Source organism: Epinephelus fuscoguttatus, linkage group LG4 (genome assembly GCF_011397635.1).
Source record: "Epinephelus fuscoguttatus linkage group LG4, E.fuscoguttatus.final_Chr_v1".
Taxonomy (NCBI): domain Eukaryota; kingdom Metazoa; phylum Chordata; class Actinopteri; order Perciformes; family Serranidae; genus Epinephelus; species Epinephelus fuscoguttatus.
The window spans coordinates 28,679,160-28,700,437 of NC_064755.1; the positions used below are offsets into that span (position 1 = coordinate 28,679,160).

The 21,278-nt window shown below is 39.9% G+C and overlaps 1 protein-coding gene across 1 annotated transcript; it reads right to left on the reverse strand.

The window, feature by feature from the left end:
- Positions 1 to 3,179: 3,179 nt before the first annotated feature.
- LOC125887242 (disintegrin and metalloproteinase domain-containing protein 10-like) lies at positions 3,180 to 21,223 on the reverse strand. The gene is made up of 16 exons (XM_049573918.1): positions 21,058 to 21,223; positions 18,711 to 18,861; positions 16,623 to 16,741; positions 16,359 to 16,517; positions 15,718 to 15,818; positions 14,209 to 14,358; positions 13,808 to 13,900; positions 13,527 to 13,710; positions 11,965 to 12,128; positions 11,663 to 11,846; positions 10,133 to 10,283; positions 9,838 to 10,021; positions 9,618 to 9,726; positions 9,268 to 9,488; positions 9,035 to 9,161; positions 3,180 to 4,626 (listed from the first exon to the last, which is right to left on the reverse strand). The coding sequence occupies exons 1-16, from the start codon at positions 21,122 to 21,124 to the stop codon at positions 4,424 to 4,426; spliced, it is 2,367 nt and encodes a 788-aa protein (XP_049429875.1). The 5' UTR covers positions 21,125 to 21,223; the 3' UTR covers positions 3,180 to 4,423.
- Positions 21,224 to 21,278: the final 55 nt, after the last annotated feature.

Sequence of the window (21,278 nt, forward strand, 5' to 3'; positions counted from 1 at the left end):
ACTTAAAGGATAAAGAACTTTTAAAAAACACAAGGTTACTGTAAACCTGACCCCTCCCATCCTTAATATTAATAACATTTGACACCTTTTTGTTGTTTTTGTTTTGCAAAAAGCTCTTCAGCTGCATAGCTACATAATGCAAACAAAACAAGCTGTCGGGACAATAGTGCACATAAAGATGCCAAAACACTGAAACTTGTACCTCCAATAATGACACTCAACAGCATCTTTGACCAGACCTTTACAGACTGTTAAATGCTTACATCATACAAACACTGCTTTTGTTGTTGTTAGAGCAACAACAATAATAATAATAATAATAATTATGATTATTATTATTTTTATCATTATTATTATTATTATTTTCAGGCCTTTCTATTTATTCTTTCTCCCTCTTATGGACTACGATTAACAGTATTTATTTTTCCTTCTTCTTACTGATTATTATTTTTAGTAGTATTGTTCATTTTTATCCCTTTTATCAATTATTAGTAGTATTAGTAATAGTAATTTATATCCCTCTTATGTATTATTATTATTAATCTTTATCCCTCTTGATTATTAATTTTTTATCCTTCTCATCGATGATTATTAGTATTAGTAATATATATTTTTTCTCTCTTACCAATTATTATTATTAATATTATTATCCCTCTCATCAATTACCATTAGTATTAGAAATATTAATTTTTACCCCTTTCATCAATTATTGTTTAATTAATTTTATATCCCTCTCATCAATTATCATCTTTATTAGTAATATTAATTTCTATCCCTCTTCAATTATTTCTTTTGTCCTTCTTGATTATTAGTATTAGTAATATAAATTTTCATCACTCTTACCAGTTATTAGTATTAATTATTATCCCTCTTGTTGATTATTATTAGTATTAGTAATATTAATTTTTGCCCCTTTTGTCAATTATTATTAATTTTATCCCTCACATCAATTATTATCATTATTAGTGATAATAATCTTTATTCTTCTTACCCATTATTATCCCGTTTATGAATTACTATTTATTTAACCCGTTCATCATAATTTATCATTATATATATATATATATATATATATATATATATATACATATATATATACACACATACATACACACACACACACACACACACACATAGTATTTTTAATGTATTTGATTTAGATATTAGTCTAGTTTTTTTTTATCTTAATTGTTCTTACAGCATTTTTTTTTTGTATTTTATTGCCATTTTTATTGTTTTACTTTTATCAAGTTCTTTAATCATGTTTTTCTTTCACTGTCTTTCTAGTATTACTCATCTGTCTGAAACATGCTGGACAAATAGAGTTTGATTGATTGAGCAGTTTGTAGCAAGCTCTGTGTTATACATTTGTAAGTCTCAACCCCAACCTGAAACATCTCTGCTGACATCATCAGGAGCCCCAGAGGACATTACACAACTGTGTTACACAGGCTGAGTGGTACTTGATGAGTAAACTGATCTCCATATGTAAAACTTGCTCCCTTTTAAAATTCCTCTGCATTAAACCTCTGCACTGTAAACACACACAATCAACACTGCAGCAGACGGAGAGAAGAAGCGAGCACACATCACAGACAGTAAACAGGGGTCTATTTTATTTTGAACGAGTCTTTTAATTAATGCATTTCAAGTACTCCAAAAATTACATCTCTTTGCACAATACAATTTGAAATTTTTTTTTTTAGTAAAAATGTTCAAAGTGAACAAAAATTTCCGATACTGTATAAAACACAGTGAACATTAAAATCAGACAGTAGTATTACTTTTTAATCTTGTGTTCTTTCGGCCTACATCACCTACAACATTTCAACTCAATTTGGACATTTTCAGTGCACGTTTATCTAAAAACTTTACCAAGACTACGAAATTAAAAAGAAAGTAAATTTACAGGCATTATTCTTCTGCTCTTCTACCCAAACCATGCCACAGGAGAACGAAGACAAAAATGAGAATGTAACATTAACTCCATCACCCTGAATTGTTTTTACCATTGATGATGGTGGAGAAAAAGCATAAGCATAAGCAAACTCCAGTTCAACTAGCACATATAAGAACATAAATAACTTAGAGGAGAGGAAAGTTTGTCACATATGAACATCTTTGAACAACTTACTCTGGAATTAGAATACAAAAAATGAAACGGATGTATCAAAATGTAATTTTTCATTTTTCAAATGAAATGCAAATTTTTCGAAGTACTGTACAAGTTTACATGTAAAGTCTCCAGGCGTAACAGGCGCGATCCAGCCTGGAGGACGAAATTTAAAAAGAGCTCCATTTTGTACAGACATGAGAAGTTATAGCAACAGCCGACCCGCCTGCTTCATCTGCCATGTGAAATAAACTATGAGCTGTGAGACACGTTGTTTTCAAAGTCCCCTCCAGAGCACATGTGTGATTATATCGACCGTTAGTGTTGTACGATATTAGTTGTGATTAGTATTGCATGCGTTTGAAAATAATAATGACAGGAGAAAACAAAGTCAGAGCACAAAATGTCCTTCGCTGAACACATCATGCAAATTCCCAAGCTTTGTTTGTCCGTGCCGAACCTTTCACCCACTCCCAAAATCTTATCTGTGGGTGAAACGCTTGCACGGTAAATAAATGGTGAGATTTTGCACAACACATCCTGACCACATTATCAAATGCTTTTGGTTAGTGTTATAATTTCCCAAAATGCCCCTCATGCCGTGCTGGTGAGGGGAGGAAGAAAAACACCTGAGGTCAAACAATCCAACAGAAAAACATCTCCTTCGTTTCTTCCGTTCAAACTGGCTCTGAACACTTCCTGTATTTGTTATAAAACCTGTGCACAAAAAGATCAGCTGTATAAAGTTTTATGGCACGCTGATGTCAACCTGCCCGCACTCATGAGCTCTTAAGGGGATTTAGTCCGTGATGAGATCTGACCGGGAGGAAACTGCAGGTTAAGTTTCTTAAAAAAATAAAACAGCAGTTTGTCTCTTGTGAAAATGGTGAACACACTGAGGAAACGTGTGAATAGTGTGACAATACTGCTGCTCCTTCCACTTGTGTTAAGACTCACATTAATAGCTGTCAAAGGAAAATAGTGTTGCGTGACATACAAACATTACAGACCTTGGTCAATTAATAGTCACATTTAATAAATGTGTCTGCATGCCCACATTGAAAAGTTCTTAGATTCGCTATCTGAAGAATAATAGAATGATTTAATCTTACAATTTTTTTTTTTTTTTTTTTTTTTTTGTACATCCACACTGGAGTCGTTTTTAAATTTATTTCCACACTCATGTAAACTAACTTTGTAACATGATACACTCTCACTTCTAAACTAAGCCACAGCAGCCTTCACTTTCCCTCGTCTTCATATGTGAACAGGTAGAATCAGCTTCAGCTTCAGTTAGTGGTTATTCATTCTTCATTATCAAAAAAACAAATCGGCAAAGAGGATAAAAGGTGTACCAAACTAGGTGATCTTCCCTTTCTGTTCCCATGACTCTTTACCTCTTCGAGCTTGTTACACAACATGAGCAAAACATGACGTTAGCAAGACAATAAAAACAAAAAAGATGAAAAAAAAGGGACCTTGAACAAAGAAGGCCTGAAAAGTGGGATATGGTGACCTTGTTCAAATCTAGCAATCTAACGAAAGTGAAAGAGATCCACCTGATTGGACGACTACGAAGAGAACCTGATGGCGCCAAATCCTCCACAGCAGCGTCCAAGGAACTCCTCACAACCATCATTCCTTCAATTATGTGTTAAAGAGTCCTGAGAGCACTAACCGAAAAAATAAAAGAAAAAAAGTGAAGAATTACACATTTACAGTAGAAGAAATAGTTTGTTTTCACTTATGATACACTAAATATGTACAGTCACATGCAGAAGACTGTCTGCACGAGAGACCGGAGCCTGTGTCTTTTGCCGTTTGACATGTGTAAATCACAAAAGTGCCGCAAATCCCCACTGAGTGTCTCTCATTCCTGGCTAGGATGGCGAAAGGAAAAAAAAAATTTAAAAAAAAAATCACGGAACAATTCACCAGCAGCCACGGGCGTGTCACTCAAGAAGACGTTGCAATTAAACGAAAAAACACATCACAGAATGTACTAAAGCTACACATGATTCCTTAACTCCTTGGCACTCCTTTGAAAAGAAAAAAAAAATGGTGGAAAAAGATGCTAGATCGCACTGCATTGGAAATGGCTGATGGTCGAGTCCACTCCACAAAGAGCCAATCGAGTTGCTAGATAGTGTTTTCTCTTTTTCACGTGTCTGTTTTGTCTGTAAATGGAGGATATGATGATGACTAACAACCATGTCAGGCTTTTCTTTGGATGGAGTGACGCTTTTGTTTCCCACTGTAGGCACAAGGAGGAGCCAAGGCATTGGGGGGAGGGGGGCGGGATGCAGGGTCTCAGCGTCTCATCTGGCCCATCTGATAGTTCTCTCTGGGCTGACGGTGGTGCCTCTGGGGCTGCGCCTGCCGCTGAGGCTGCCTCTGGGGTTGCCGCTGGCCGCCGTGCCCGCCGTGTCCGTGCTGGTGGGAGTGCGGGTGCTGGGACTGGTGCTGCACCTGGGAGTTAGCATGCTGCTGCGCTCGCCGCCTCTTCAAAGTGCCTGTGTGGAGAAAGGCAGTTATTTGAGCTTGTTAAAAGACAGACTGTGGGGTTACTCCAAACAAAATTGCACCTCCTGACACTCCGCTACTGATGCCTACACCGCAATGACAGCAATCTCGTAAGTTCACCGCACGCCACACTGTGAGAGATGGATCTAATAAAATCTTTGTCACAGTCTGTGTCAGTCTGTACGATATCAATTTGGAGGCATGCCAGATGATGTGATGTAAGAATGGGGAATTGAAGCACTGCATTTAGGAAAAAATAAAACAGTTTCAAGCACACACACATCATTAACTTGCATCATCCCTCTGCACTGCTCTCTGATGGTGCTGCCACTTCGCTTAAAAAAGCCTCAAAAGAACACAGTGTGGATTCACTCAGAAAAAGAGGACAACATGAAATTTAATTCTGCAACATGGTTGCTCTGTAAACGTGGAACATAGCAGCAGTTGCGTTGACTACATTTACACGCACACTAATATTCCACTATTACTCTGACTATGACAATATTCTCAATTTCCATTTGGATTTTCCAGATTAGGCCTTATTCAAAATGGGGCATTTTCAGATTAAGACCTGTGGGATGCAGGTTTAAAGGTTTGCAGCACAGGACACAAAACTATAACATTACTATAAAAGTGTCAAGTAGGCCTAAAACCATTGTAGTTTGGAACAATGGAAAATCTTTGTGGGGGAGTTAAAAAGTCGTTTTCCATGGCCTTTCAATGACTCAAGTGCTGGAAAATGATTTATATGTTTTTATTTATTCAGGCTATTAATCTTATTTATGTACACAGCATCACCAGAGAGGCTGAGGGAGGGAAGGAGACACTTTGTCTGCGTCATAAACATCGTGTGTATGAAACGTCTGTGTTGTCACTATTTTTTTTTTTAAACACATCTGTCGCCTGCATCCAGGCGCTCTCTCCATGTTACACAATAGACTACAGCTACCAATAAGAACAACAACGCACTATGATCCACCTCACACACAAACTAGAAGCACAGCACTGAAGTGCATGTGTGCTACTGCAGTAATTTCATTCATCTCATAGACTGATTTAGCGTAGCCCGTGCAACATGTAGACCGATGTTGCACTGTGGACTTATGAACAGACAGATTAAACAGAGGAGCAGCTCTGTGTCTCTCTTTGTGTTGCTGGAGAACTTATGAGTAAATGAGTGGGGTGGAGCTGTGTGGAGAGTGTGAGAGAGGAGAGATGCCCGCTGGCATGCCTTATATAACGTAGCTCGACCCTGTATCGATATAAACGTTGTTGTCTAGATAAATATCTTGCTTGAAAATATATAGTTATATCGTACATAGCCGTTACATCGCCCAGCCTTAGAATTACAAACAGAATATTTTGTGCATGTAAACACAGTCATTCATTGCATTTACATGGACCAGAATAAGCCTTGTAAACGGGTTATTCATGTCCATGTAATTGCACTCATTGTGGGGGTTTTCTCCTAAACATCCAACACTGTCAGAATTCTGAAAGCCTTTTCTGGTTGCTGAAGCTCTACACAGTCCAGTAGACTTGTCTCACAGTGCGACCCAGGACCACTGCTTTTGTTTGACAACCAAAGATTTCAACAAGTTTCCTTCACACTTGTCATCACTCCTTTGAGACAGCCCAGGATTTCCACATGTTAACCAGTCAGGCAATAAAGAAGATGTTACAAAGCTCCCCAACTCTCAAGATTCAAGGTCTGCTCATTTCACAGCTTTCATACCAAACAATAAAATCTGAGCTGCAATAGGCAATTTCAGTAGAAGAAAATGAGCTATAGAAAAAAAAAAAAAAAAAATAGAAATACATCAATCATATGGCACTGTTGGCATTCCTGCGTGCGTATGAAGTTAACACGGCACACAGTGAGGCAATAAAAGCCACTTCAACTTGATCACAATGCAGCCTTTCAGCCTGTGCAAACATGTCATTTCCAGTTTCTTTTATAGTATAATTTGGGTCATATTTTGAGGAGTAAGTTCAATGCAGAAGGTTGAAGCCTATTACAGCTCTTGGTTAAGTGTCACACTGTGACCACTGTAATCCTTCTAAAGACTAGGGCTGCCACTAACGATTATTTTCATTGTCGACTAATCTGTCAATTATTTCTTCGATTAGTCGACTAATCATTTCATCGAAAAATGTGTTAAAATGTTGAAAAATGTCGGTCTGTCTCGACCAAATCCCAACATTTCGTTATCTAATGTCTTGTTTCATACTCACGCCAAAGGGTTTTAGTTCACTGTCACGGGAGAGTGTGTAAAGTTGCCAATATCTGAACGTAAGAAGCTGCAGTAAGAGTATAAGAGTATTTTGGGGTACTTTTATAGTACTTTTCTATGAAAAATGACTCAAATCGATTAGTCGACTACTAAAATAGTCACGATTATTTTAATAGTCGAATAGTCATCGATTAGTCGACTAATCGTGGCAGCCCTACTAAAGACTGCTTGCAAGCTTGAGCTTATTCTGCTGAAACGATTGTTTTTATAAACAATGTTGTCATATGCTTATTAAGGCAAAAAAACCCAACCCTACTGTCAATTCAGTATTTGGTGTGACACCTGGTTTTCATACCTATAATTGTGCCTAATGTGTTTATTTACTGAGGCATGTCACCATCAAATGAGTATCTTTATTTTTTTTCTCTTTTTAGACAATGCTTGTGATTTTACAACAGGCCGATCCCAAGTCCTGCTCCTTTTGTTACTGTTGCTAAGTCAGACGAGCTTGACAAAAAGAAACATGGTGATGCTGGTTCCACTTAGCCCGGTGCTGCAGTGTTTACTGGTTAGTTTCTGGGAGTCAGGCAATAAAGCTTCACGAGGCCGACTGCAAGGACTACAGTATGAGATGGAAGGATCCATGTTGTTAACTATAATAATCAAGAAAAAACTAAATGAAGTGAGGCTTCTGGGGTCTCATACTATATATAAAACAATGCCTAGGATCCATACTAAAAATCTACGTATGGACAAAAGACAAAAATGGTGTGCACCAAAAAATAATTCGACAAGTTCTGGTTGTTTATAAGCATGGGTCAAAGTTTCTCCCATCAAATCTGTGTTTATAGATCACAACTTTTGCATGGGAAGTGGCGTACACTGATTTCAGGCCTCGTTTTGTGCATATGCAATGTTTATATATGAGACCCCTGGTCCTCAATGAAAAAGAGAAACTTAGATACAGAGGATGACAAAACTGTGAGTCAATATTGCTCCTGTACTGCCGGTAAGTTTCCTCTTTCCCCCCTCTGGGAATCACAAAAGTACTCAATGTCTGAATACAGCCCCATGGTGCTGACCTAATGTTAGTCTATCTTTACTGTAAAAAGTCAGCATCTTGTTACTTCAGGACAGACCATAGCCTTAGAGAGATAATATAAACAAAGGGACTCAGAGTTGACACTCTCTGACTAATGATAAATTGTCTTATCTTCCAAAAATGCTAGAAACCAACCTATCTGTCCTTTTCCAAATCTCTGTAACTTTTTACTGAAAAATGATGCTGTTGAGCTGACATTAGGCTAGCTCCTCTTCATGTAGCTAGAGGTTAGCTAGTATTTTGCTAACATTAATTAAGATGTGACTATATACTAGGGCTGGGCGGGATGGCCTAAAATCAATATCACGGTATTATTTTGGGGGGACGCGGTGACGGTATGATATCGCGGTATCATCTTCTCTCTTTTTTTTTTTTTTTTTTACACCTTAAATAAAACAATTTAAAAAGCCGTACAAGTCTAGGATGGAAACTATTTATCGTCAGAAGTAAACAGTTGCTAATCCATCTATTGTTGTGTATAAAACGTTACACAGTATGTATAAACCTTAGAGGGAAGAGGGAGGGCTGGCGGCTGCCGGGCCCCCTTCACCCGCGGGCCTGGGTTTGGTGCAGTTGGCCAGGCCACCTCCATCACGTAGCGAGGGAGGTGCGTGAGGCAGGCTGGCCAGCCGCTGGGCCCCGTTCTGGGTACGACGGTAATCACAAAAGCAGTACCGCGGCTCATGTTTGCTGCGGTAATACCGCCCAGCCCTACTATATACAATGTAATGCGTCTGTGAAAACTGCGACAGTCCGCCAACCACACTCTTAAATCATCAAAATCAGATTTTCTTGTCAACAGAGACGAGCCTAGCACACAGCATCTCTAAATAAAACAGATGATACCGTGATACCGTAAAACCGCAATATTTTCTGAGACGGTTACTGTACAATGAAAATCTCGTCAGGGCATACACACAGTATCATAAACACTCTCAATAACAACAACCCTGCAAGTAAAAATGAACAACAGGTTTCAGTGCAGTGGAGTGGCAGGTGGTATAAACGTATACAAGTTACATTTTCTTTGGTGTGATTAACTTTGTAAATTCCTGAACTCACCCGGAAGTGGTTTTGGAGGGGGTAGTTTGGGGTTACTGCTTGGTGTATGCACACTGCAAATCTTAATGAAGCCAGCCATGAGCATGATGAGAGCAATACCCATCAATAGCACCGCCCACCAATGCGCCTGAAGAAGAAGAATGAAGCACAAATCAAAATCAAACACAGTAAATACAGAAACACCTCATAATAATCACAAATCATCTCATCAGAATCAAGAAGCTGATACGTACCACAATCCACTCTGCAATGTTTTCATAGAGCTCTGGATTGAAGATGGCCTTCTTCAGCCTGGCGAGCGGTCCATCTGCATCCACCAGACGGCACTTCATGAACACGTCGCAGTAGCCCTTGAAGTCATTGCATGGCGAGCCGGCTGGCAGCGTGGTCACTTTCTTATTGAAGAAGCGAGCCAAACGCTCTGATCCTGTGCTGCTGCACGTGTTGGGATTCACTGCGGAGATGAATCACAGACAGTCAACACAATCCAAATGGAAAGACACACAATCTCAAGCACATAAAATAAACACACAAATAAAAAAAATAGGTATCAAGGTGGACTCAAAAAAGGTAAATGACTCACTCTTCTCCATGCAGCACACGTGGCAAAGCTCAGTCTCATCCTTGCCATCTTGGCTGGCACAGGTGCACGCCTCGAGCCCATACTTCTCACAGATGGAGCCGGAGCAGCCCTGCGGGGGAGGAGCATGAGGACAGGCGAGATCAGACGCTGACTGGTATGAAGATAAAGTTGCTATAACAACCGGTTCTTCCAGGTGTCTTTCAAGTCTTCAGCCACTTACCCCGTTGAGGCAGACTTGAGTCTCTCCGTGGCAGGCGGTGAAGTTGGCCTTGGGCTCAGATGTGGGGCACTGGGCACTGACTCCGTTACACATGCCCTGGTGAGCGCACTCTGACTCCTCTCTGCACTTTTCATTACGACCCTTGTAGGAGCACTCAGCAGTACAACAAGGGCCCTGGCTGGGACTGGTGGGAAAGAGAGTTTTTTTTTTAGTCAAATGATCAAAAATAAGCTGCAAGATCTTTCTTATGAAAAATTAAAACGGTCAGACAACCAGAAATAACATCAACATCTACCTGCAGACTTTATTGGGCTTTAATTTGCACTTCTTGTTGTCCGCCTGGTTGGCGTCATAGCAGCACTGGTCCCTGCACTGATCACTGTAGCCGCAGTCACACTCCTCTCCTGGCTCCACCAGGCCGTTACCACAAATGGGCTGACCAGACTCTGTTTGTGGAAAGAAAAATAAACATCAAGTCTGGTCCCTGAAAACTGGGACATTTTTCATATTCTGACTTCTTGTACTGAGGGCTGAAAGTGTATGAGAAATCAGACATCTACTATGAGAAGTGTCTCATTACAAAACCAAACTAAACAAATATTGTTCTAAAGAGAGTGAGATGCTGCAATAAACAGGGAAACAAAATCAAAGTCTTCAAATAGAAACAGACCCCGAGAGAGCCCGGTGCAACATTCAACTCAAACAAACACTCTTTGTCAGCTTGTTTGAGGAAAGGCAAAAACATAATGCAGTGCGGGTGTACTAAGACTGGTTTTGGAAGCCTTCAAATATATTTAATATTTTCTCAATCCTTTCAGCTGGAGCTAATGCATGAACAGCAAACATTATAAATGTTTTTACGCTGCCAATATGACAGTCCTATTACTACAGGGTTCCTACAGCTTGAGGCAACATAGATTTAAGACTTTAAGACTTTTTTTAATGCCACTTGGGATGAAATTTAAGACCAAATAAATGTCATTTTATACCCAAAACCGAGGGGTAAAAACATGAACTCAACAATTTGGAGCTTGGAAGAATAGGGGACAAATGTTTATTGTAACATAAAACATAACTTTATCCATCCAGGTGTGGCAAAGACGAAGATAGTTGGTGGATTTTCTTAGTGAATTTGTTTTTCTCACTCTTCTCACTCTCTCACTCCACTGCCTTGATTCCCATCATTAGTTTGAAAAACTTTTTGCAAAAATTACACTGAGCTTCTTATGCACTGCCTTGTAACAGTTTCAGTCATGCCGTGAAATTTTGGTAAAGTAGCCTGTGATTTTGCACCTTCCCATGTCGTATGGTAAAGTGACAGCTACAGAGTGGATCCTCAGCTCTGGGCATCCTGGCCAGAAACAAAATATGAGTGTTGTTGGTTCCTCTATCCTGATTTGTGTGACGCTAATGCGAGCCACTTATTATTTTGGAGATTTTACATTGCAGCCTCAGTAAAAAAATGAATAAAATCCATCTTTCCATGTCTTAGCATTTTTAAGGCTTTTGAACAATTGATGTAAGACATTTTAATATCAATTAAGGCCTTATTTTAAGATGGATGATACATTTTAAGACTTTTTAAAAGAATCTGCGGGAATACTGCATTAGGTGTGACACTTAAAATAAATAAGATCACAAATCTCGGTAAAAATAAAACTGGACTAATGCCAAGACTGCTTAGCTAATATCAGCCAATATGTTAGTGCCTCTCTAGTTACCTGAATTAAATCACTAATCAGGACACTGGGGTTAAAATCTCCTACACTTATCAGTACAGAGTCAGCAGAATCAAATGGGTTTAAAAAAACAGAGTAAAACATACCAACAAAACAGTTGCTCCTCTTCTTCTCCAGCACCTGGCTGATGTTGCGTACGCTACAGATGGAGAACTTGTTATTGTTCAGCTTGTCTCCTGATGTAGCTCTCGCATACATGATATAATTGCCCTTCTCCTTCTTGTCTTGGCTCTTGGATTCTCCTGGGGTGCACTCAGATCCAGAGTCGTGCTAAGAATGAGAAGGGAGAAAAAAAATTGCAGGTTAGAAGAGGAAGAAGGGACAAAGTGTACCAGCCGCATAAATTCCTTCTCACCGTGCATAAATGTGGCACATCTAAGTAACTCACCGGGGAGCCAAAGTTGTGTCCTACTTCATGTGCAAAAGTGATATGGGAGACTTTTGGAGGTACGTGGGAGGCATAGTTCTGTACAGTGATTATACCAGTGTTGAGAGACTTCTTTTTTCCGTCTGAGTACAGCTTGCTTTTTTCACAGATGCCTCCGGAGCTCCCTGGAAAAGAGAAGCACAAGTTGGAACAAACCTTCTTCCAAACCGCAGCTATAAAACATGAAGGATTTCGCTCATTAAAGAGGGAGTATCTGATTAATGTCATGATGACATAATGCCTTATTTTAAAACACAGTGAGCGTGATTTATCAATATGTTTACACGACACGGTAAATTCAAATGCTTTGTCATCGCCAGCAAGGGACACATAACCTCCCACGGCAAATTACAGATTTCGACAGTGCAATATCTTCTGTTACAAGTTCAGATAAAGAATGCAGCACAGGAAACATCTTAGTTACCATTTCAGCAGTTTGAGAGTGCAACCAATATACGTTTAGGGCCATAATGAAAGCCTTGGGGAATCATCACATCTGCATATTGTTGGAGTTGATATTTGAAGCTGCAGTTGGCTCTCATTACAGTCTGAATCTATCTGCATTTGCAGTCCCAAATACCACCAACACTTTTCCTTGTTTTAGCTGCAATGTGCATTTCAGATAAGTTGCAATTAAGTTACAGTGTAAATCATGGATGCCTTCCCAGAACGATCTCATATTCAGTCAAAATTGGGTGCCCATTTTGATGATGTGCCTACAACACAGTGCAAAGTATCTTATACATGAAAGGTCCAGTGTGAAAGATTTAGGAAGTTATATTGACAGAAATTGAATATGATAATAATAACTATGTTTTTATAAGTGTATAATCACCTAAAACAAATAATAATTGTGATTTTGTTACCTTAGAATGAGCCATTTACATCTACATACAGGGTGGGTTCTCTTTCCTGGAGTCTGACATGTTGTTTCTACGGTAGCCCAGAATGGACAAACCAAACACTGGCTCCTGAGGCCAATTTTACACAGAGACCAAATGTGGAATTACAACCTCAGAGTCCGCCACGTGATGTCCTGGGGCCCAAAAAGACTTTTTTCCCCATAGATTTACACTCAAGAGAGTCTGTAAATTAGTTGATTTTTTTCTAAGTGTCACACCCACTGCAAAATGACTCCAGTATGAGAATTTGATCCATTCAATTCAACATCATTTTGAAAGTCTACAAGAGCCACACAATTAAGTCAGTTTATCTCAATTTAATATAGCAGAAGGATAAACCAGAAGTTATTCGCTCAGTCGCTGCAGGTCTCAAATGCACTTGCTCTATGGGTCCCACAGTGCTGAAGATCTGGGTAATTTCATATCATGTTTCGCACACCAGATTCCTTTCATAGGAACTTTCATAGGAATGAACAGGGCCCGACCTCTGACGCTAGATAGTTCTCTTTATACACACTTGCTGATGCCACTAAATCCTACACACTAGACCTTTAAGATACATGTTATATAATGCATTAAAAATAGGACAGATTATTTGCAGTTCCTGATGTCTCTCAGTACCTGAAGGGGCTCCCACCCAGGCCAAACCCAACACGCCATCATCAAAGTCTCTGTCGGTGAACACATAAGCCAAGCAGTAGTCGTCGTGGTTCTGCTCTGAGTTCAGCTCCAGGAACTTCTCCACACCGATGTTGGCAAAGCGGAATGGGTTGGACCTGTCCCTCTCGTCGCTGGTGGTGTTTATCTACAACAAGAACAAGATTATGATGATGAGTTCAGAGGGAAGAAGAAGTGACCAAATCTAAACTCAACACGAGGCTTAAAATCAGTACAAGGCTTACCCTGATTCTTTTCACCATGAAGCTGATGTTGCGAATGCCCATGAAGTCTGTGCCCTGATAGATGGCATCGATGGCCTTAACATGACTGGAGATCTGAAAGAGTGGAACATGACAAGAAAAAACACTTCAGCAAGAGTACACTTTGCTGTACTGTGTTTTGTCCATGTCTGCCTGCCTGTGTTGCAGCGTGTTTCCACTCAGAAAAGTAGACTGTGTGAACATTATTTTTCCAGAGCTAATTATTATTATTCCTTTACACTCATATATACAATGTTACTAAAGGTTAAAGATGTGCCCCTCCACCAACATCACACAAAAAAACCTTCATCTGACTCCGTAAATCTAATTCTAACAACTTCACAGCATCATGTGTCGAGTGAGTGACAGGGACCGTGTGTTACCTGAGCAATGACAGCCTCTCTGGTCTTGTAATACTTGAAGAAGAGGTGGTCAGTCTGAATAAAAAGCTGGCAGGTGTTTTTCTCAACCTGTGCCATCCTCTTCCTCCTCAGCAGCACGGGATCATTAGAGCTCTCCTCAGTGTGGAGCTCCTGGTGTGGCGAGATGGAGAGTAGGACGTAGACAGTTAAATAAAACATATATATAGCATTTTCAACCAAACAGTGGCTAAATAAGTAATGTCTGGTATTTTTAGGCTGTGGTGTTTCAGAATGAGTATGTTCATGAGCTGCAACTCTGCTGCTGTGGAGCATGTACTTCATATGTTACATACAAGTATGGTGGGGGGAATAAAGAAGAAATAATATGAGTAACTGCACACTAAATTTCCAATCAAATTTTAAAAATCTATATAAATTTACATAACTTATTTGCTCCGTGTGGTATACACTAAACAAGAATATATGGTCATTTCCTGCTGCCACCTTTGTTTGGATTAAAGAGAGGCCTAATTTGACATAGGGGTTAAAATCTTTGGTGTTGTGCAGTGGACTGAATATTTTTCGTGCATGTGTTTAGAAGAGTCTTTGAGGTTTCTGGAAATAAATTCACACCAGCAGTAAGCGTAGTTAAATGGCCTACGGTTTTCTTTTTTAGAGATCACTGGACAGTGAGATTAACCTAGCTCTGCTCAATTCACGGCAGCCAAAAAGATCAGTGAGAGCTCCTTTTCGAATCAAAAGAAATACATTGTGAAACTTTATCTTGGAGGCTGGCTGGTCGAACTAAACCACGTGCTATACATTTATGTAATTTCATAATCTACCAAGTCATTACAATGCGTCAAACCTCAGATCCATTTCCTCTTTATGTGAACACACCCACAGCTGGATAGATGAAAGTGTATTTTAGAAGTATTATACTTGTAGTTAATTCCCTCTACGTATGAAAATGTTTGTTGAGGGAAAAAAAAGGCTAACAGGTGTAAACCATAAATCCGCAGACAGCACACAATACAGAAAAACCAGCACAGTCACAGTTAACTAACGTGTGACTAGTTAACAATACGGTCAAGTACAGTATCCACACTTGTTTAATACTGTGTGTTGTGTGTGGAGGAATGACACTTTTACAAATCTGTTATTGACAATTTCTCATTAAAATGACACCTTTATAGGCATTTTAGTTTTTTAATTCTAACAAGAAACCACATATTACTGCATACACCCCAAGTTTAGTCCAAAATAAGTTCAAAACTTTTACCAAAGAGCAACTTTTTTCCTGCTATTGTGATGACCTACTAGTTATTTATTTAGACATCCATTAACTGGGCTGAGATAGCCTATTCTCACCAGTCAATATAACCTCAAAGGGCTCACACAGACTTAAAAAGACATCCACGGGTATCTCTGACCCAAACGAGGAGAGAAAAATGAAAATCTCCCTCCAAAACCAAACTACCTCAGTAGCAGACACAGTGGAGGTTTGCTGTGGTGTGTGGTGAAGTTCACCTTGGGTGGCTCTTCCATGGCCGAGGCTTGGTACTTCTTCATCCTTTCAAACACTGAGCTATCAGCGCAGCCTCCCTCTGGGCCGTACTTGTGCGGGTAGTCTGAGTGAGAGAGGCAGACACAACACAGTTAGGATTATGGGAGACAATGTTAGCTACTTAACCCCCTGAGTCCCTCTATTTCTGGCCCTATTCATGATCAGCTAATGGATGTACTTACACGCCACTTGAGCCTAGCTTTGCTATGTGAGCTGTTACTTTCTCGTCGCTCTCATTAGCAATTCATCTCACATTCCTGTTTAATTTGCCCCTCAGCCACATACTATATGTACACAGATGATGTGAAATTAGGGGGTGCCAGTGTAGTCAAGTATGCTTGGTGCTCACTACCAGTACCAACATTGTAAAGACTGCTAAAATGAGCCAGTAGCCTGAGAGAAAGATCGTGTTACTCAGTTAATGAGCACCCCGGGTATCTCTGCTCCCTGGGGGGCGATCACACCAGTCTGCCTCCATCAGCTCAGCTGCCCTAACCTTGCACTTCCTCGATCACACATTTACATAAGCGTGCATCCAATTACACATTCACAATGATTACATTCTGGCGATGTATTTGTGTAGCTGAAGCTGCTGGGGACTCACGTATGTCGTCTTCGTGATAGATCACAGAGTGGAAGGGCACGTCTTTGGCCCCCAGGTATCTCTCAGCAGGCTCCACGTAGTAGGTGCCGTGGTAGCTCTGAATGAAGCCCTCAAACTTACCATCCACAACGGAGCCATGGGTCAGTGTCCCTTTCTCACCTGAGAATCAAAATTACAGGGCAAACGTGAGGATTGAAGCAAGATCAAGCAACACTGCAGCAATACATTCAAACAAGTGTAATAAAATGAGATGGACAACGTTACCATAGATTTCTCCAGTGTAGATATGAGAGGTATCAAATGGAATCTCTTCTCCTGAAAGGTCTACCTTAAAATCTTGGGAAAACAAGGTGGTATCCCTCTTCATTCGTAAATTAAAATGCCTGAAATCAAAGAAATTAAACTAGAGTCAACAGAAAAACAAATTATATCTGTATCACATCTGTATCTGTATTGCACAAAGTTTGCTTCTGAAACCGTCTGTCGACAGTATTCCTGTCACAGAGGGCGAGACTACGGATTTGGGAATGGATCTGGATTTTACCTCACTTTGGGAGGTGCGCAATATTCACTCGAGAAAAGGGAAAATGCAAATGAAAAGGTGAAAGGAAGGGCAATAGAGAGAAAACATTTAACTGTTTTCAGTTTCAGAAGGAGAGCTGCAGTCTTTATCTCGTAAGAGAGGGAACAGAAAATTAGGGCATCTTAAAACAATGCTGTTTTTTGTTGCTCAAACATATGGCAGGGAAACAAAGATGTTACAGTAAACCTTGGGTTTCATGTAACACCTACACAGTGCTCTTATTGTGTGCTCCTATTGTGTGTAAGTTACACAGCAGTTTAATGAAGAGCAAGATAACAGAGGTCTTTGTAAAATTTAGATCAGAAAATTATGTTCAAACTCGACATGATTGCACATAAATCTGGTCCTGCATGTGTACTGTACAGATCCTATTGAACCACGTTTTTTCTGTTACGACTTAATCTCAGGGGGGAAATGTAAGGCACATTTAAATATGTGAAGATGTTTATACACATAACCAGCATGCAGAGGGTGGATGAGGTGCTGCAAATTAAATGTAAGAATTTGAGTTGTGTCTCTAGCTTTGTCATGAAGTCAAAGGAAAAGAAGCTGACACATTCCTGCTTTTCAAAGGAACAGACATCTCCCTTCTGTGTATTTGTTTGCACAGCTCTTATCGTTCTCTTCCCTATTAAGCAGCACCAGAGTTTGGGAACAGCAGGCCCTGCTACAGGCAGGACGATAAACAGCCTCTGCCAAGCTCCCAGCCAGATGGTCTTGACTTTGTCATGGAGAGTGTGGACACTTTCTATCAAACAACACCACCTCTTCAAAATGCTGGATGAAGAACCATGACAAGGGCTACATGTGTCCATCCATCCAACCATTTATCTTCTATACATTAAGGGGTTCCCACCCAGGTATTAAGTGCACAGAAACACCTGATCCATCACAGGGCTAACTAACAGAATTATTTAGAACAAATGCACATTACAGCTGCCACTAACATTTCCATTATTGATTAAATGCTTGGGCTATAAAATGTCAGAAAAAAGAAAAGGAATCCTGTCTTCAAATATCTTGTTTAGTCCAACCAACAATCTCAACTGAGGAGCTGTGTGGAATCTTTTCTAAGTGCTATATTGTAGGCAACTGGACTTGCTTGAGTTTCTTGAAGTTGTTTCACCTCTCATCTAAGAGGATTCTTCAGTACTGACTGGCTGGTGGGGAGTCGCAGGCTTTAAACCCTGTGTGGGTGAGAACCCTTGCAGAGTTTCAGTTAGAACTGAAGAAGCCTCTTGGATGAGAGGTGAAATATCTTCAAAAAACTCAACCAAGTCCAGCTGCCTACAATATAGCACTGAGTATAACCATGACCTGGCGGACAGAGAATCTTCACCAACATGTTTGGGATTTTTGCTTTAAAAATGTCCTGAATAAGTACTTGATTATCAAAATAGTTGCTTGGTAATTTCCTGACCATCGATTAATCATTTGAGCTCTAATGGAGACCTCAGAAACTACACAAAGAGAACCAAGGCTGAAAGTTAAAAATCCATCCTCACCAAACAGCCACTGTGTGCCCCTGACCAGGTGTACAATTTCATAAAACACTAAGCATTAAACGCAAACAACTGTCAATCACACTGCACATCTCTGCTACAGCTGACCTCCACCTTTAATCATAAACAATGTAGGCATATGAGTTTTGCAAATAAGCAGGCAGACAGGTAAATAAAGATACAGATGAGGAGGCATAAAAATAGACAGAGAGCCAGACAGAATTTCCCTTCAGGTTAATATCTGATGAAGAAAAAAAGATGACAAACCTTCCATGGGCGTGAAAATCTAAATGAAGGAACTTGTCTTCATGAGAAAGCGCCCTCTTGGCCCTCTGATGTTTGCTGTGCACAAGCTCTGTGTCGTAGGACAGGCCTTCATAGTGACGGATGTACTTGTTCAGGGGATTTCTATAGTGTCCTGTGTGAAAAGAACATGTTATCAGCAAGGACAGGGAATATGCAAGTCTTGTGAAACTTGATGAAATGCATATCCTCATACAATCAAAATAAAGGACAAGAGAGCCATCCTAGGTGAATGGATACAATCTTTAGGTCATTCATTTATGGGTGTATATAGGTGTGCCTGAATGTTCACTACACAGAAATGAAATTAAAAGAAGATTAGAAAAAGGTATAAACATAAAAGACAAGTTGTAAACTACCAAATGTTGACGAAAAATACAAATATCCAAGTCCATAAGTTTGTAACAGCCTTGGTATCACAGTGAGTCTGTCACATTGACTGTTTAGCAGATGGCAGAGAAACTGAAACACTACTTTTGTATGTTAGGCGACATATTTCAAGCATTAGATAATCTAATTTGAGGTGTAAAGTGACATTAGAGTGTAGCAGCTGTGTTTCAGAGTAAGTAACTGAGGCATGGTACACATTAAGATAATTTAGGTGGCCAAAAATGGATGCTCAGGTGGATGCTTGACAGGCAGGATTAGAATGATGGACAGCAAACCAGTATAGTCTGTGTTGTTAAAATTCAGCTAAATATACTTAAATCAAATGGATGCCAGTTTTAGAGCTGTGCTTAACAACAGCCCCCAGCGTCACAGCATAATTATTTCGCCACCAGAAGAGTGGGTGGTGGGCTTGAAGGAAAAAGATTCCCACCCATTTCTCCAACTGCTTCACACTCAAAAGCAGTCTGACAAACTCCATTTCGAGAAAACACACAGTAATTTTGTTTAGGCTATTTGGGTCCTTCTGGAAGTTAACATGTTTTCTATGTATAGAGAGTAAACTGAGCACACTAGCGAGTCTCTAATGTCAGATGTTTGCCCTTTAACATATAAACCAACAGAGTATTTTCAGTAAATGGGGTATAATTAGTGCTGTCTTACAGGTAATTATGCCAGACTAGTGAGCCATAAATTATAGGATTCAGAGTAACTATGTAAAAAACATGGGTGAGTACACCAGGCTTCGGTTAGTTCTCTGTTCATGTCAAGTATGAAATATTCAAGTGCTAACATTAAATTTTTCATTGAGGTGACTATGAGAAGTGAAGGCGATGACTATCCAAAAATATCTTAATTTCTCACGGCCTACAACAAATAAGACAATAAGCACTGAGTTAACTTTTCTATTGTCACACCAAACGTCCTATATATTTAAAAGCCCATACAAAACAACATACGAGTCATTTACATGCACGGTAAAGCACATTACATTAATTTTTTGAGGATTATTTTGGCACACAGGGTGGCTATATTGTGTGGAAAGTAAAGTTGTGACTGGTAGTTTTGACAGTTTGACAAGGGATCAAGCCTCAGTGCCAAAATAAATGTGGAGCATACAACTAACTGAGACTTATAGAGGTATATTTAAGTCATATGAAGCTAATTTTATTTAAATGGTACACAATGTAAAAGCACAATGATGGCATATAGCAGGTATATGATGCCATAATGTAATGTTAAGTATATAAAAAGGCAACACAGCATTTTACAAAGGGGCAATTTCACTACCCAAAAAACAGACTGACAAATTACATTCAAAATACTGACTCCTGAGTTATGCAGCTAACACAGTGGGTGATACTTAAGCATAGCGACAATAGCAAAAGACACAGTATTGACCAGAGACAACACAGAGACCAAAAATACGCTAGCAAACCTTTAAACTTGTCCGTCAAATAAATTATAAACCCTGCCACGGTGCATGTGACACAATGACAGTGGTTAGATATGTTATTTTTGACAGAAACCGTAGCGTTAGCGGCTAAAGTGTTAGCTAGCACAAAGCTAACGGTCCGTTAACCCAGTCGGCATCTCCATCTTCTCATAACAATGGCTGTCGGCGCTATTCGCACGATAACAACAAAACCGACCCGAACCTGACAATAAAAACGGTGACAACACGCAGAAATAACCCATCAACACCGGCTCATTTCAATCCACAGCGGGAACCCAAGTCAGCTTTTACGCCATTTATCATTTGTTAGCTTGAAGTAATACGGCAAAAAGGGTGCAGTCCGCTTCATAACAAGCAGGCCCTGCTGATCCCTTCTGTTAGCTAACGGGCTATCTGCCTTTCTGCCTCCCTCAGCTTCATGGATTCAACACAACTTGTAAGGTTTCCCTCTGAAGACGCGTCACTCACCTTGGGTGTAGTTTAGCAAGTACACAAAAAGGAAAACTTTAAGATGAAGCATGTCTGACAAATCCATTGTTAGAGCATTGATGCCGTTTTCACTTTATTGTCCTACTTAGATAGGCGCAGACGCCCTGTGTGTTTATTGCACCTTCCTCTCATCGCCCCCTCTCTCTCCTGCGTCGTGACGTCAGACGCACGGCCGCTCGGCATCCCTTCCCCCAAGAGCA